This window comes from Eptatretus burgeri, chromosome 8, assembly GCF_056783735.1.
Source record: "Eptatretus burgeri isolate ZD-2024b chromosome 8, Ebu_testis_v1, whole genome shotgun sequence".
Classification (NCBI taxonomy): domain Eukaryota; kingdom Metazoa; phylum Chordata; class Myxini; order Myxiniformes; family Myxinidae; genus Eptatretus; species Eptatretus burgeri.
In genome coordinates, this window is record NC_140968.1 from 103,886,636 (window position 1) to 103,904,435 (window position 17,800).

The window sequence follows — 17,800 nt, forward strand, 5'->3', positions numbered from 1 at the left end:
ATCTTTATCTGAAAGAAAAAAATATAACACAAGTTAACAACAATTGTACGAAATAGACATGTTAAAGACATATGTAAATTTCATTGAAATCCTGACTTCTAGGCAATGGGAATATTTCTGTTCCTGAAAATCCTGACGTGATACAGCAAAACGGTTATGATTTTTGAAATCAGCGTACCCAAATTTGTCTTAATCACTTTACACATCTCCAGTAAAAAAAAAATTTTGAAATTTGTTGTTCAGTGTAATGTGTGTGAAGGTGGACGTTCTTATATCTGTGAACCCCAAACACAGAATCCTCAACTGAATTGTCAAGGCTTAACTTTTGTGTGTGTGTGTGTGTGTGTGTGTGTGTGTGTGTGTGTGTGTGTGTGTGTGTGTGTGTGTGTGTGTGCAATGGGAGCAATGGGTTGGCACTTCACTCCCTCCTACTATACACCGTTGTGGACACCCGAGGGCCAAGTCCGAGGTGTATAACAGCATATAATGTGTATGAAGGGGGACGTTCTTAGATCTGTGAGCCCCAAACACAGAATCCTCAACTGAATAGTCAAGGCTTAACTTTTGTTTGTTGGTGTGTGTGTGTGTGTGTGTGTGCAATGGGAGCAATGGGTTGGCGCTTCACTCCCTCCTACTATACACCGTTGTGGACACTCGAGGATCAAGTCCGAGGTGTATAACAGTTTCTAATGTGCGAAGGGGGACGTTCTTAGATCTGTGAACCCCAAACACAGAATCCTCAACTGAATAGTCGAGGCTTAACTTTTGTGTGTGTGTGTGTTTGTGTGTGTGTGTGTGTGTGTGTGTGTGTGTGTGTGTGTGTGTGTGTGTGTGTGTTTGTGTGTGTGTCCCAACCCTCACATTCAAAATCTCAACCCCAACCCCCCAACACAATGTCTTTTTCAAAATGAGATTTCCACCTATATATATTTTTCGTTTTTTTTTCTCTTCTTCCAATTCTGTCTTTTAAGGCTTTCAGGTTTGATGATGTAGAAAGGGGGAGTAAGCCTGCACTTACTTCCCAGAACTTACAATATATATTTTTTCGGTTTTTTTTTCTCTTCTTCCAATTCTGTCTTTTAAGGCTTTCAGGTTTGATGACGTAGAAAGGGGGAGTAAGAACTTTATTGATAGGTTTCGATCCCAAAGAGTGGTGGCATTTCAAGTCTCCAAGGTATAACCACATTCCTGTTGAGTTTCCAAGATACGTATCACATTGTGAGTTATCAAGCCAGAACCCACATTTCAAGTCTCCAAAAATATAACCATCTATCCAAGACTCCAAGGTAGAATCACAATTTCCAGAAATATAGTGGGTTTCGGTGATAGATCTCACATAGTATAACTGTGGATCATCAAGGAAAACTCCATTTTTCCAATTTTTATGGGTTTCAGTGATAGATCTCACATAGTATAACTGTGGATCATCAAGGAAATCTCCATTTTTCCAATTTTGATGGGTTTCAGTGATAGATCTCACATAGTATAACTGTGGATTATCAAGGAAATCTCCATTTTTCCAATTTTGATGCGTTTCAGTGATAGATCTCACATAGTATAACTGTGGATCATCAAGGAAATCTCCATTTTTCCAATTTTTATGGGTTTCAGTGATTGATCTCACATAGTATAACTGTGGATCATCAAGGAAATCTCCATTTTTACAATTTTTATGGGTTTCAGTGATAGATCTCACATAGTATAACTGTGGATCATCAAGGAAAACTCCATTTTTCAAAATGTCTGAAAATTGTGAGTTTCCAAGGTAAAACTTGTATTCTGGCTCATCAAGGTATAACTCGTTCAGGGGGTATTGTCTTGATAACTCACAATGAGTACTATTGTTGCAAAACTCTTTTTCAGGACTTTGCTGGTCTCCAAGGTATAACTCTTTGGTTGGATCATCAAGGACGAACTCGTTCTGTGGGTCTTGGTCGCTCATAAGGTCTTCAACCAAGCCAACAATTTCACCCCAAGTTGTAGCAAAAGCAGTATTTTCATTTCTTATTTCAGATACAATTTCCTGTGAGAGAAAATAATGTATTAATCAAGTGATTTAATTGTTAAATGAGTTATGCTTCAATCAAAGTTTGAAAATAGGAAAATAAAATCTTACCTCAACAGATAAGAGGTTTGAATCCAGTTCATCAACTTGAAGGTTTAGTTCCATACAAGTAGTCAATCTCCAAGGAACCCCAAAGTCATCCCACTCAAGGTCTCGCTTGTTCTGTGGGTCTTGGCCACTCACAAGGTCTTCAACCAAGCCAACAATTTCACCCAAAGTTGTGGCAAAATCGGTATTTTCAGATACAATTTCCTGTGAGAGAAAATAATAATGTATTAATTAAGTTATTTAATTATTAAATGAGTCGATGCTTAAATCAAACTGAAAATAGGGAAATAAAATCTTACCTCAATGGATAAGAGGTTTGAATCCAGTTCATCAACTTGAAGGTTGAGTTCCATACAAGTCGGGAGTTCCAGGCAAGCACACAGCAGTAGGGTGGATTTACTGGTTCTGGCTCACTTTTCCTTATGTAAATGAATGGGGGATTTTCAGCGATTCCCTTTTTTTTCCCCTAAAAATAAACCCCCTTTTTATCCGTTTTTCCCTGCTGTGCAGGGGTTTGGCTTTTTGTGAGGCAATGTTTTATGGCCGGATGCCCTTCCTGACGCCAACCCTGGTCGCCTCTTACGACACACAGGGATATGGTACACCTATTCTTACTGGGGCATACACCGGGACCAGTACACTGACACTCATTTCGCCGACCTCGGAAGGATGACAGGCTGAGTCAACCCCCTGGTGTTAATTCAGCAGCCAACGGGTCTTGAACTCAGGACACTGGGATCCCAAGCCGCCACCCTAACCACTAAGCCAATACCAGGCTTTGTATATATGTATATATATATATATATATATATATATATATATATATATATATATATATATATATATATATATATATATATATATATGTATATATATATATATATATATATATATATATATATATATATATATATATATATATATATATATATATATATATATATATATCCAGGCTATCCCAAGGTATATTTATTTGTCTCCCCTTTTAACCTGGAGGTTGAAACTCATTGAATTAAACAGCTCACTCATTGAACCTATAAAGATTTGTTCATTCTCAAATTCCTTCAATAGTTTAATTTTCTTTGCACAATAATCCCCATCTAAAATATTGACAAACAAAACATTTGAATCTTTATATTTTTTAAGATACCCCTTTTGTGCCATTACAAAATGATAAACTTCTCTTAATGCTCTTGTTTGACCACCTCCTGAGCCACATATCATTTTGAGATTATAGTAAATTGTTTTTTCATTGTTCAATTGATAACCATCAAAGTTTTCAGTCCATTCAAAGATATTCATTTTTTTCTTTACATCCTCTAACTTACTACTTTTTAAATTGATTTGCTTATTTGTTTTATTTACCTTTGTTTTAGTTATTTTTTCAATAAGACTTATTTGATATTTTTCACATTCATTATGTTTTCCATTTATATACCAAGACTGAGATTTTCTCCACTCTTTAGTTTGATTAATACTTGGTTTGACCATTTATATATTGCGAAAAAACGCTGCGGTAGCCTTAAAAAAAACCCTAACCCATCTCCCCATCGTTAAAACGCAATCTATTTTATACACTCTATCATACAATATCCATATGGAACACAATCTATTCCATTATCTAAAATAAATCTCTTATCATCAAAGGCTCCTAATGCCTTTTTATTTACTTCTTCACTATATATGTTATGTTTATAACTTCTTATTGTATTCATTTTCCTATATTCTTCTTTCTTATTCATCAAACAATTATAATAATTTCTAAAAGTTATTGATTTCTTTATTACATATTTCTTTATTCCCTTTAACCTCTTATCAATCTGATCACCATACTTATAAGCATATGCCTTTGCTCTCAATCCAATAAACTCACTCATTACTTTTCCACCCAACTCATCCTTAAACTTACCAATAACCTTTTCATTCTTTTTGGAAAATAACTCACTCTTCTTGCTGAAATTACTTGTATCATATACTCCAATATTTTTCTTCATATCTTCATAAACATCATCAGTTTTTATATCTAAGATAAAACTATCAGTGTCCATATACAACAATGAAACATTTTCACCATACTCTTTCTTTAAGTCATTATACAAATAATCATACATCAATATCTTTGATAAATCAAGAACTGCTGTTCCAATATAAATTGGTTTATCCATTACAATACTTTCCTTTTCCTATAGGAATTGCAGAAAAGTTCTCTGAAAAAACCTCTTCTCTCTCAAAACTTGGTTTATTTATCAATATCGAAGCTTCTTTCCAAGATGTTGCGAATCTAATGTTTTGCCTGTTTCTAACATTTTCCATAGTCTTTCCAAATACAGCATTATTCATTAATTTATAAAAGTCCCCTTCAAATTTTACTTTTGTATTTGCTCTCATATCTGTATTGAATTGAATATACTTTTTCACCCAAGGACTTTGATTAAATTTTAAAACTCTATGAATTTTAGCTACTCTCAATCCTTCTCTCAAAAACTGTTTTAAGCTTCTCTGATGCAAAACATATCCCTCTTTATCATAGAATGTTGTTAATAACTTTTCTGTTGATTTACCTTTAATATTAAAACTTTTATGATAATCACTTAACCATTCTTTCTTTGGGGTTTCTTTCTCACATGCAAAAGGAAGATCTTTATGCTTATTATGAAGATCACTCGGTTACCTCAAATCAACTTCAAAATAATAACCTTCTTCTTCGTCATTCAATTCCTCTTGAGAAGAAATAACAATATTCATCAAAGCCTTTTCATAATCCTTTTCTTCCACCCACTCTAATTTACCATAAGGCAGAGATTGAGACATTGCCCATCCATACAAATTATTAGCATCAAAATACATCAAATAATTACTATCTTTTTCACTATCATAATTTGGAAGATATTTATTATTTGCTTTAGCATATCTTTTTGAACATACTTGTGATATTCCACCTCTCTTGGACTTCTCAATCATCAAAAGCATATCAACATCACTGATTAAATCTATATCTTGTTTTGTCATTTTCAACATTGCACTCCAAGCTAAACCAGGAGCTGTGAAATAGTGGGCAGGATCTAATCCATAACAATTTTTATTATGGCAGAGTGATCTAAAAGCTTCAAACACATCAGCTAACAATAAAACATCTGTTTTTAGATATAAATCATGATATTCTCCAAGGTTCTTTATCTTAAATATTTTCCATATTTCTTGTGCGTGTTTATATTCCTTATCACTTATCTCTTCTTCATAAAGGTTATTATAGAAACTTTCTTTTGATGGAAGTTGTGTTTCTTTAAATCTCATAAATGAATCCATATAATCATAAGGATAAATTCCCTTACTTGTAAGAATTTTCTCTTTACTTTGAATTTCATTCCTTGTTTGAATTTCCTCTCTCGTAAGAATTCCTTCTTTAATCAGAATTTCATCTTTAATCAGAACTTCCTCTTTAGTTGGAATTTCATTCATTGTTCGAATTTTCTTTATAATTAGAATTTCATCTTCAGTTAGAATTTCTTCATTAATTAGAGTTTCCTCTTTACTTTGAATTCTCTCTTTAATCTGAATTTCCTCTTTAGTGAGAATTTCCTTTTTTGGAAAGAATGAATTAAGATTTGGAAAAGAGTCCGTGGAGCTTAGATTTGATGCGAGGTAGGCTAGTGGTGTTCCCATAAACTTGTAAGAATCTAGAAACCCAATACGAGTTAAAGGTTTTGTGAATATCATTTTTGGAAATGAAATATACTTTTGACTTGTGTTTGTTATGGCAGAAATATTCCCTGGTGTTTTTGAAAGTTCATTTATAAATAGATGTGTATCATAGTTGGCGCTGTTGTGAAGAAAGACTGGAATAAAAGAAGGTAATTTATAATTAAGATTACAACAGGAATGAGCGGGACCTCTATATTTACCAGTAAGATGACAATGATCCCTAACTTTAGACTCCTTAATTTCCCCCTCACAAATATGACAGATATTGTTCTTTCTAAATTCTAATTTTTCTTCTTTGGTTAATTTCATCGGTTCATTTGTTTCTTTCATTAATTTAGTGAGTCTTATACAATCCTTTTCTAATCGTTTTACAAACTCTTGTGAAGCTTTTTTTCCACGATAATGTTCAAGTTTGTTATACTTTTCTCCAACAGATGATTTGAAATAATAACAGAAACCACAAGGAATATGTTTTTGATATTTATTTGTATATGATTCTTTTGGATTAGGAGAAGCAGTATTAATCTTTTTAAGGATACACTCAAAATCAGCGTATATCACAAATGGGTGCATGATAGATTTATTATAATCTTCAAAAGAAATCTTTTCACCAGGTTATCAACAACAGTGTTATCAACATCTTGTTCTTGTCTCTGGAGTTCATCGGAAACATCACATCTTACAAAATCTTGAAATGATGAGATAAAGTGAGGGTTTGTTCTCAAATAGGGAGTAGTTTCATCGCCTTCTCGAACCATATTAAATTTTACTCCGATATAAAACTTAAAAGTTTTCATTTCACTTAATGTTTTTAATTATTATAGTTTCAATACTTTGCTTAACCATATCAACAGCTTCCATGATTGAAGATAGTCCAGGGTCTTGAAAGCAAAACAATCTTATTTTTATATGTCCTTTAAATGCCCCATCAGTGTTTCAATGGAGAATTTTGTGGCACCTTCCCTTTCTTCATTGTTCTTGTGTTTGTGTGATTGAAGGTGTTTATTATAAAAAAAATTAAGAATATCATTATCACATTTATCACAATGTTTTGTTTCTTGGTGAAGTGGAGATATTTGTCTGAAAAGATTGAATGTGTGTTTATTGGTTTGAAGGTGTTTTTATAACATTTATATTCATGATTACAAACATCGCAGTGCGTTGTATTCACCATATTTATATAACAAAACTTTGCTTAAATAAAATTTTCTTGATGAAAATTGCATTTAATTTATAGGTGAATCTGTGCTTAAAACTTTTTTTATCCTCCAACGTTTTTCACTTGATAAATACAATGTATCAAGACAGAAAAGACAAGTTTCAATCAATCTCTTCATTTGTAAAAGATACCGAGAAATATGTCGAGGATGTAAAATTGAATAAAGATAAATATAACAACGATTGGATAAAAATAATTATGGTGAATAATATGAGTTCTTCAATTTCCTTCATTGGAAGGGCTTTTAGTATATCTGGAAGAACATCAATTAAAGTAGCTTGAACAAAAGTTTCTCCTCTCCTTCTGGCAATATATTCAAAACTAGAAAAAGCAATGAAACAAGAAAAAGTATCAAAAAACAAAAACCTTATGGATCAAGCTTTAGAAAGAAAAGATAAGACCATCTGTAATCTGCAAGGAGAAATTTATATTTTTTTCAACAACCCTAAAGATGTAAATCCTGATGAAATAAAGGATGTTAATATATCAGGTGAAATGACATTTCGTTTAATAGTAGTAAAGGATCATTTTAAAATTACCATTAATATAAAAAATGTAGTAGTTGAATCTGTTAATGAAAAAAAGTATATTGATATAGATGGTAATGTTTTTTTCTACGAATTAAATATGAGTCATTATTCAACTGAAGATTTTGAAGATTATGAGAGTGATGATAGTTTCTCTGTTGGAACAGAAGACAGTTATGACACTGAGACTTTGTGTTCAAATGATAGTTATGAAAGTAGTTTTATAGATGATTGTGAAAGCACCAATGAAAGTACCAAAGATGATACCGAAGATGAATTTTATTTGAAGTAAAGTTTTACTTTATAAATATGAATAGTTTACTAGATTTTGAGCCTCTTGAATTTCCTGATTCTCCACATGACAAATTTGAGAATTGTCCGGCATGTGAAAGACGGGGATTAAACAGAGTCAAAAGCCTATAAACAAAACAAAAAACAAACAGAGTCAAAAGCCTATAAACAAAACAATAAACAAACAGACAAACAAACTGGACGATTACAATATCCCCCTCCCTCCCTCCGGGGGGCGGGATAATAATTATTGGTTGTATAGTGATTTTATTCTGTATAAAACAACAAATAATGAATTGGGTTAAGGATCTCACCTGTCATCTTGTGAAAATGATTGATCTGCATGGTTGGAGAAATTTTCTGCACAATCCATTCTCTAAACAAAATACAGTCGGCACACAAGTTGGTTTAAATAAGCAACTTGATGATGTAATGGGAGATTACACAACAATGGTTTTTTCAGAGTGTGTCCCACATAGGAAATGACTTCGGAATTTCTTTGGCTTGGTTCGGGCGAGGCAGCTTGGCTGACTCCAGACCGACTTATTTTAACACGAAAATGAAACAGCTTGTTTTGAATGATTTTGAAAAAGCCTACGTTTAAAACCTGTTTTTGTTTGCTTTTAGCTAAACTTTGTTCTGTTAGTGTTCTGATGATTTAAGATATAACCATGAGAGATGTGGGCACAGAATACTTCCTCATTTTCACAGCACGACTGTGCTCTTTAAGATAATGCTTGAAGAGATAAAGTGAATATACTCGATGGAAATGAATGTTATAAGAAAATTAAGTTATTCCCTAAAGTAGAACATGAGGAAATATTCGTTGGTTCGCTCTTTGAGTGGAATGAAGATATGAAAGGGAAGAAGTGCTTCAATCAGTAAGTCTCAATCTTTCATCGGCTCAATTTTACATTTGCTTTTATGGGAGGGAAGGGGAGAGGTGGGGAGAAAATAAGTCTCCTATTTTGAGCTTTTGGGGCTTGGGTCAGAAGGTTTTTCCCTTTTCCCCCATTCATTTATTGGGCATCCCAGAAACCCCATTTATCATCTACTAATGGCGATAATGTCAATGCCACCCAAAGACAGTTGAGGGGTCTTCATCCTGTAGTGGAATGAAAACGAACTGATGTTAATGATGAATACCTGTATAGTGTAAAAAAAAAATATATATATATATATATATATATATATATATATATATATATATATATAATTTCCTTTAATTATAATGATGAAGAAATATATTGCTTTCACTTGACTTGTTTTACAACCAAAGAAAATATGTCCATAATTATGTAATGCTATTTCCTCAAGAACAGGTCGCAATGCAGCAATGGTGAAGAGACTACTCAGAAGTCGTGTGACAATAGCCATGACAGTCATTGTATGAACATCTGTGCCTTGCAGGCCGACAGGAAGTCATGTCGATTTCACGAAGATGTTGATTAGAGATTGCTCATTATTGCCGGCCAACTTACCCTCTCGTCGGCTGTGGTGGTTCTCCAAAGGCAGTGAATGTTTTCTCAGCTTGAGATGGGCAATGGCCTATTTGATGGAAAATAAACACTACCTTGACACAACGCAGAGTCGGGAATGCAAACGCACAGACCATTCCATCACTCACACCAGCGATCACAACAGCAGGCAGAGAGGCCTATAAAGCAACATTCAAGTCAGCAGAGCAACTTGCACATGAGCATTATTGGTAAAATGGGAAGGAAATGCTTTGCAAAGAATATTAAATAAGGGTCTTCTCAGAGGTAGTAACCAATAAGAGTTTAATTTCTCTCTGCATGTGGTTGGATTGAGTTAGAGTGAGTTCTTTCAAGCACTTTTTGTTGTATACAATATCTACGGTCTTCGTAAAATGAAGAGCCAAAGAGGGTGAGATGACTACTTTGTGACAGTAGGGCTGCAACTGAAGCTGGATCCATCTGCTTCTGCTCTGCTAACAATGGAGGGAGGCCCTCAGTGTCAGATATGAGATCAGGATAATCTCTCTGGACATATCTTGAGCATTCAATACAATCTGGCATCCCACCTTACTCTCCAAACTCTCTGTTTATGGCATACAAGGCCAACACCACTCTTGAGTTTGTGACTTCATCCACTTTTCTCACCAACACGTGGCTCTGAAAGGAATCATTTCATCTCCTCTCCTTGGAGTGCCACATGTAGTGTTCTGGAAACCGTCTTATTCCTAATCTTCAACTTGCTTTCTCACTCTCTGGAAAATCCTCTATATTCTTGCGGTTGGCTCTACCTTCTGCCATGGCATCCCTCATCTTTCAGATAGACAGTCAGGCAGCAGTCTCTCTCTCTCTCTCTCTCTCTCTCTCTCTCTCTCTCTCTCTCTCTCTCTCTCTCTCTCTCTCTCTCTCTCCCTCTCTCCCTCTCTCTCTCTCTCTCTCTCTCTCTCTCTCTCTCTCTCCCTCTCCCTCTCCCTCTCCCTCTCCCTCTCCCTCTCCCTCTCCCTCTCCCTCTCCTCTCCCTCTCCCTCTCCCTCTCCCTCTCCCTCTCCCTCTCCCTCTCCCTCTCCCTCTCCCTCTCCCTCTCCCTCTCCCTCTCCCTCTCTCTCCCCTCCCCCGCCCCCCATGCAGATATTTTTTATAGGATCCCGAGCCGATGAAACGCGTGGAATATGTCTTTATATACTAAGAAATCTCACACTCTCACGCTCGGTCTCCAAAAGGACAATTTGGCAAACCCTCACATCCACTTCCTTAATAATCCTCTTGAAGAAGTTCAGTCATTCAACCTCTTTGGTTTCGCCCTCAGCCATGATCTTTCTTAGTCAAACCACATTACAAAGTTGGCCTCCAAAGCCAGTCACTGATTGGACATCCTCTGTCATGCAAAGTCTTTCATTGGCACACCTGAACTTTTATTTACCGACAAGACATTCATCCACATCTTGATGGGGTGCTGCTCTCCCCTCTGTGCTGGTGCTCCTGCCTCACACCTTACTCAGCTTTATGCCATGGAAACTAAGACCTTCAAAATCATTGGAATCTCTCACAATGAAACTGTATCTTTTGGCCTATCACGTTCCCATTGCCGAAAGGTCGGTGGTCTCTCTGTCTTCTACCACCTTGGAACCTCCTTTTCTGTCTTGCACCCTCAGCTCTTTCCAAGATCTGTCCCCCCCCCTCCACTTTCTAGGTCCCTGCAGGGCACACATGGTCTGCCAGTAACCCCCTTCTTGTGAAACTTCAAAAATCCAGGCTCACTGCATGCTACCAATGATTCATTCATTCTTTCTTTTTCCTGCTTGTGGAACCAACTTCCTTAGTCTCTTTGAATCTTGTTCGTCCTTCCAAGGCTTTGAGATGGATATTCACCATCGTCCCAAGCCTTTCTTCATCCACTACCATGATATTTTCTACCCCCTTATGCCCTCTCCACCAAACCAAGCAAGCAAGGGAATGAAAAAATACAATAAGCAGAGAGGGGGAGATCGAGGGAGAGAAAGGGGGAGAGGGGAAGAGAGAGTGGGAGAGGAAGAGGGAGGAAGAGAGAGAGAGAGAGAGAGGGAAAAAGAGAGGGAGGAGAAAGAGTGGTGGAGGGAGAGGGAGATACATAGGGAGAGAAAGAAGGGGAGAGGGAGGGAAGGGGAGGAGACAGTATCCTGGATATAAGAGGTTTAGTTTGGGAGAGTTAATGGGAGGAAATAAAGGTATGGGTCGAGACGGGAAATGACTTGTCATCTTGGTGCACTGCCAACTTGAAGCCCTCATGCATGGGATGAGTGAGATTGAACCATCCTATAGATGCGGTTCCACATACAGGAGAAAAGAGGAACCAAGGAGTGTGCTGTCAGCCTGGATTTTCGAAGTTTAACCAGGAAAGGGTTGCTGGAAGAACACGTGTATCCTGCAATTTCTGGGGAGTGTTGGAGTACTGAGAGAGTGGAGAGAGCAATGTTGGAATATAGATGATAGAAAACAGAGAGACCACTGACCTGCCTGCGATGTGAAAGAAACAAAGCTTGTGCTTCCAATAATGTTTAGCATTCCAGATTCTGCAGAATTCAGAAACAACAGATGTGATGTTCATTCCCCATCATAAATCCATCATAAAAATGAACAAACCATTAATTTTTTTTTAATCCTTCCTGTCATATCCCGTTATGACACTTTCATGGTGTAAATTTATTCCTGTACCAGCATACATTCAGATTTTACCACAAATACCACCTGGATTTGAGGCCATTGGAATGACACACTGTCTTTGTGCAAGTGCATTTGATCTTCCTACCTTTTTCCTCACTTGTGATACGATGGGATAAGGATAAAACACACTAGTCGTGTGTTTGTAGTAGTGCTGTTGATAAACTTTGGGTGATGATGAGTTGAAACTCAAATTGGGCATTGCCAATCATCATGGCATTCGCAGATAACTTTCCATTTGATGGTTCAGCTCATATAACATCGGGCCATTCTATCAAAGCTTCGATCATTATAAGAGCTGGTTTCGATATTCTCATCTTTGTTCAATAAAGTTGTGCTTGTCAAGGCATTTGTTCATCTATTTTTGTTTCTGGTTACTCTATTAAGTGCTTTTTAACCCTTTCAGACTGTGAGAAGACCTGTGGAGCTGTGGACCTCATTTTTGTCCTCGACAGCTCTGAGAGCATCGGACAATCCAACTTTACCTTGGAGAAGAACTTTGTCATCAACGTCGTTAGTCGGCTTGGCACGCTGGCCAAGAACACGTCGGACCCTCAAGGTACACCAACAGCAGATGCTGGGTATATTGCAATGTTTATAAATGCCCAGAGATGCCAGCGTTCATGGATTTCTTTCATTTCCACATGTACGATCACCACGAGTATCTCTTCAATTAAGAATAATCACAAAATTTAAGCTCCAAAATCGAACTCACAAGCAGTTCCGACTCCTAGAAAAGTGTTAATTTGTCCAATCCGGACATTTTTGACATTTCGGGTGTGTCCGGGAGGTGTATGTTTAATATGACGGTCGGTGATTGCCAATTGCGTGTCAAGGGAGCCGTTTCTTATCAACCGTTTCGTTGGAGTGCTTAAGCCAGCGCTGTACAATATTCACACTGTAACTGAATACTGTATATAGACGCTGAGCCCTGGGCAGCTTCCAACTGTAGTTAGTTTGGAATAATATTCCCAGGGATGGTTTTTATCTCACCGGTAAAGTACTTCTAGGGAGCGTATGGGATGGCACATCATTAGTCCGTCCGTCCATCTGTCCACAAATACTTGCAACATCTTCTCAGAAACTACACATTCGATTTCAATGAAATTTGACCACAACCTTCAACATCCGTGATGACATTTAAAAAAAAAAACGTGGTCTGAAGGGGTCTACCGAGGGAATTTACGGGGGTGGGGGGAGGGGTTCCCCTCCAAAGAGGTATATTTGCTTTCATCTCAGAAACGATATGCACACAATTCTGAGGATACTTCACGACAACCTTCATCATCCATGACCTCCCAAAATTTGTTCATGACTTGAGAAAAATCGGTCTCTTGGGGAGTTTAAGGGGGGTTGCCCACAAAAATATGCATTTCCTTTGTTCTTATAAATGACACACACAATTCCGATGAAACTTGACCGCCACCTTCATCACCTGTGATGTACTAAAATTTGTTCACGACATTAAAACAATTGGAATCTAAGGGGTTCTACAGGGGGGTCCCCCAAAAATATGTATTTGCTTTCTTTTCTGAAACCACACACGAAATTTTGATGGAACTTGACCACAACCTTTATCACCCGTGACATACCAAAGTTTGTTCATGACATTAAAAAAAAAATCCATCGGTATTTACTTTGTACTCCATGATATATATCTTTGGGTCATCCATGCCTACCAGTGGTTGCCTGATTATCTTATCCAGCTACTACCAGATGAGCACTCAAGGTTATTGCCCCGATGTTTAATGTCTTTGTGAGGTTATTAGTCATTATTCCTGTAGGTCTAGCTATCACTGGAACAATTTTGTCATTCTTCAGCTTCCAGGATCTTTTCACTTCATTCTTGAGGTCTTGGTATTGGGTCATTTTCTTGATTTCTGCATTGTTTAGTCCAAATCACTGCTATGAGCACCTCAAGAAGCAATGCCTTCTTTTTTTTCTGTGCCTAAGTATGATATCTGGTCGCAATGCTTTGTTTTCAATGTTCACGCTCAATGGGATTGTTCGGTCGTACGTAAGTGGTAGGTACTTCCATGTTTTCAGTGATTGCTGTGCCAGCAGATTACTTTACAAACTCTGTTGTGTCATTGTGTGTACAGCTGTTTGAAATGAGTTTGTTTTTGTGTGTATGTGTTCAGTCATTAAGCATAACACATCATTCCCATTGCTAACCCCACCTCCACCCCTCACCTTTTTTTCATCTCTCTCTCTCTCTCTCTCTCTCTCTCTCTCTCTCTCTCTCTCTCTCTCTCTCTCTCTCTCTCTCTCTCTCTCTCTCTCTCTCTCTCTCTCTCTCTCTCTCTCTCTCTCTCTCTCTCTCTCTCTCTCTCTCTCTCTCTCTCTCTCTCTCTCTCTCTCTCTCTCTCTCTCTCTTTCTCTCTTTCTCTCTTTCTCTCTTTCTCTCTTTCTCTCTTTCTCTCTTTCTCTCTCTCTCTCTCTCTCTCTCTCTCTCTCTCTCTCTCTCTCTCTCTCTCTCTCTCTCTCTCTCTCTCTCTCTCTCTCTCTCTCTCTCTCTCTCTCTCTCTCTCTCTCTCTCTCTCTCTCTCTCTCTCTCTCTCTCTCTCTTCTCTCTCTTCTCTCTCTTCTCTCTTCTCTCTTTCTCTCTTTCTCTCTTTCTCTCTTTCTCTCTTTCTCTCTTTCTCTCTTTCTCTCTTTCTCTCTTTCTCTCTTTCTCTCTTTCTCTCTTTCTCTCTTTCTCTCTTTCTCTCTTTCTCTCTTTCTCTCTTTCTCTCTTTCTCTCTTTCTCTCTTTCTCTCTTTCTCTCTTTCTCTCTTTCTCTCTTTCTCTCTTTCTCTCTTTCTCTCTTTCTCTCTTTCTCTCTTTCTCTCTTTCTCTCTTTCTCTCTTTCTCTCTTTCTCTCTTTCTCTCTTTCTCTCTTTCTCTCTTTCTCTCTTTCTCTCTTTCTCTCTTTCTCTCTTTCTCTCTTTCTCTCTTTCTCTCTTTCTCTCTTTCTCTCTTTCTCTCTTTCTCTCTTTCTCTCTTTCTCTCTCTCACACACACACACCCTGGTTGGCAGGCTGTCGCTGCATATCATGGAGGATCCCTTTAACTTTAAAGCCAGTCTTCACAGCACATGCAGCAGTTAATGAAATAAAATGAATTTGTTCAAATAATGACTTTATCCACAAAAGAGTTGCAGCTTAATGCAGAACAACCCTGGAGACATCGTAAAGTTCAATGACCCATGAAATAAACACTGCAGATAATCCGCCATCTTGCCCGTTCGTCTTTGCACGCGTCACAAGGAACATCGGTTCATGGTCCATGCAAACATTATAACTTTATTTTTAAATGTCCGTTTTTCACCAGATTTACTTTGATTCCCTGCAGAGCATCTCGAGAAACCTCCGAAAATATAGACACAGATCTGGCAGACGCTATGCATAGGCAGTTCCTCTGGGGGGCAGGGTGCGAGATCCAGCATTGAATGTATTAAATCATGTAACTCAATGAAGCTGGTTAATTTTGGCATGTTCCTAAATTTTTTGTTCACTCAATACAATTCTCCAAACAAGGTAAAAAGATAAATTTAATGTTTTGGAAATTTCACATTTTCTGGAGTATGCACAGAGAAGGAGGAACCATAGCCTTGCTTGCTTAAACTAAGTCCGTATATCAGCTTAGTGAAAAAACTCATTATTTCTTTAAATTATGTATTAAAAATTGAAATTCACAACAGATTTTTTTTTTGTAGACATTGTCAAGACTCGCATGAGAGCTAACACACAACGCACAGCAAGAGGGGTATGAGACAAGAGGGGTGGGAGAGGGAAGGACAAAACGGTGCGGAACAGAGATATTACGAGATCTGTGCAAGGGAGAGGGATGGGGGCGGGGAACACGGGGTATACAAGATGGACATTACAGGGACTTTCAGGAAAGGAAGCAGGGCATTTGAAGGAGGTGGGTATGGGGTGGATTAACGGGGGTAGAAAATATCGTGGCTTTGGATGGGGGAAGATAAGAGATGGTGGTGAACAGATGTTTTGAAGACCTGGAGGGAAGGGTGGGATTGAAGAGAGTGTGGGAGTTTGTTCCAAAGGTGGGGAAAAACAGGAATGAAAGAGTGAAGGTGAGCATTGATTCTTGAGTTTGGTAGTTTTGCCAGAAGGGGGTTGCTGGTGGACCTTGAGCGCCCTGTGGAAATATGGAGGGGGGTCATATCGCAGACAGAGCAGGTGGGGGGAGGGGGTGAAACTGGAAAGGAGACAGTAGAAGACAGAACGACCACTGACCTGTCTGCGCTGAGAGAGTGAGAGGCCCAAAGACTCAGCCTCATCGTGGGAGATACCAATGATCCTAAATGCCTTGGTTTCCACAGTGTGAAGCGGAGAAAGATGAGTGGCAGGAGCACCAGCCCAGAGGGGAGAGCAGTACTCCATCAGGCTGTGGACGAAAGCTTTGTATGTGGTCAGGAGCTCAGGTGGGACGAGGAAGGACTTTGCACGCTGGAGGATTCTCAGTCGGCAACTGGCTTTGGAGGCCAGGTTTGAAACGTGCCTTTCCCAAGAAAGATCATAGCAGATTGTGAGACCCAGAAGCTTGAATGAAAGGACTTCTTCCAGAGGATTGTTGAGAAAGTAGATGGGGGGGGTTCTAAACGGTCCCTTCGGAGAGACATCGTGAGAGTGTGAGATTTGTTAGGATTGAAAGACGTACCACGTGTTGGACCAGTTTGTGATTTTATCCAGATCTGCAGAGAGCGAAGAAGCTGCGGCTTGCCATTCTGAGGGATGACAGATGGTACAACAGAGGGTGGAGGAGGAGAGGAGATTGGGACCATACTCTGTGCAGAGCGTTGGTGCTGGTTGAGCAATCTGCTTGGCTATTGGGCACAATCCTGGACGGGTCGCCACTCCGACACAGTATCCCAGCATACTGGCACTCATTTTACCAACCTCGGAAGGATGACAGGCCGAGTTAACCACACCTGGTGTTAATTCAATAGCTGAGCGGGATTTGAACTCAGGACCCTCGGATCCAAAGCCCACAGAGGGCGGAGTCATCAGCAAAGAGATAAAGAGGATTTTCCAGAGAGTCAGAGAGATCATTGATGAAAACCAGAAAAAGAACAGGGCCCAGAATGCTACCTTGAGGAACTCCAGCCTGGACAGGAAGAGGGGATGAGAGAACTCCATTTAGGGCCACACGTTGACTGTGACAGGAGAGGAAGTCCTCAAGCAGTGCAGGGTGCCAGACCATGTCAAAAGCACGCGATATGTCTCGGGATATGGCTCTGATTTCATGTGTGGAATTTTGACACTTATTTAGTCCGGACAACTAGCCTGTTGTTGGCGCAGTGGTTCGGGCAGTGGTTTGGGACCCAAAAGGTCCTGAGTTCAAGCCCCGTTGGGACACTGAATTAATATATGGATATATATATATATATATATATATATATATATATATATATATATATATATATGTATATTGTATCTGTGTCTTCTTCTTCTTCTTTCGGCTGCTCCCGTTCGGGGTCGCCACAGCGGATCATTCGTATGATCCGCACAGTGATTTGGCACATGTTTTACGCCGGATGCCCTTCCTGATGCAACCCTCGTCGCCTCTTACGCCACAGGGATATATATTGTATCTGTGTATATGTATATATATATATATATATATATATATATATATATATATATATATATATATATATATATATATATATATATATATATATATATATATATATATATATATATATATATATATATATATATATATATATATATATATATATATATATATATATATATATATATATATATAT

The 17,800-nt window shown here is 38.2% G+C and overlaps 1 protein-coding gene across 4 annotated transcripts in view; it reads left to right on the plus strand.

Moving 5' to 3' along the window:
* COL6A2 (collagen type VI alpha 2 chain) overlaps nt 1-17,800 on the plus strand; it is a 138,589-nt gene that overhangs the window by 96,740 nt on the left and 24,049 nt on the right. For all 4 annotated transcript variants that reach the window (XM_085893373.1, XM_085893375.1, XM_085893376.1 and 1 more), the window contains exon 27: nt 12,431-12,583. In XM_085893373.1, the coding sequence (XP_085749499.1) occupies nt 12,431-12,583 (153 nt within the window). The remainder of the gene's footprint in view (nt 1-12,430; nt 12,584-17,800) is intronic.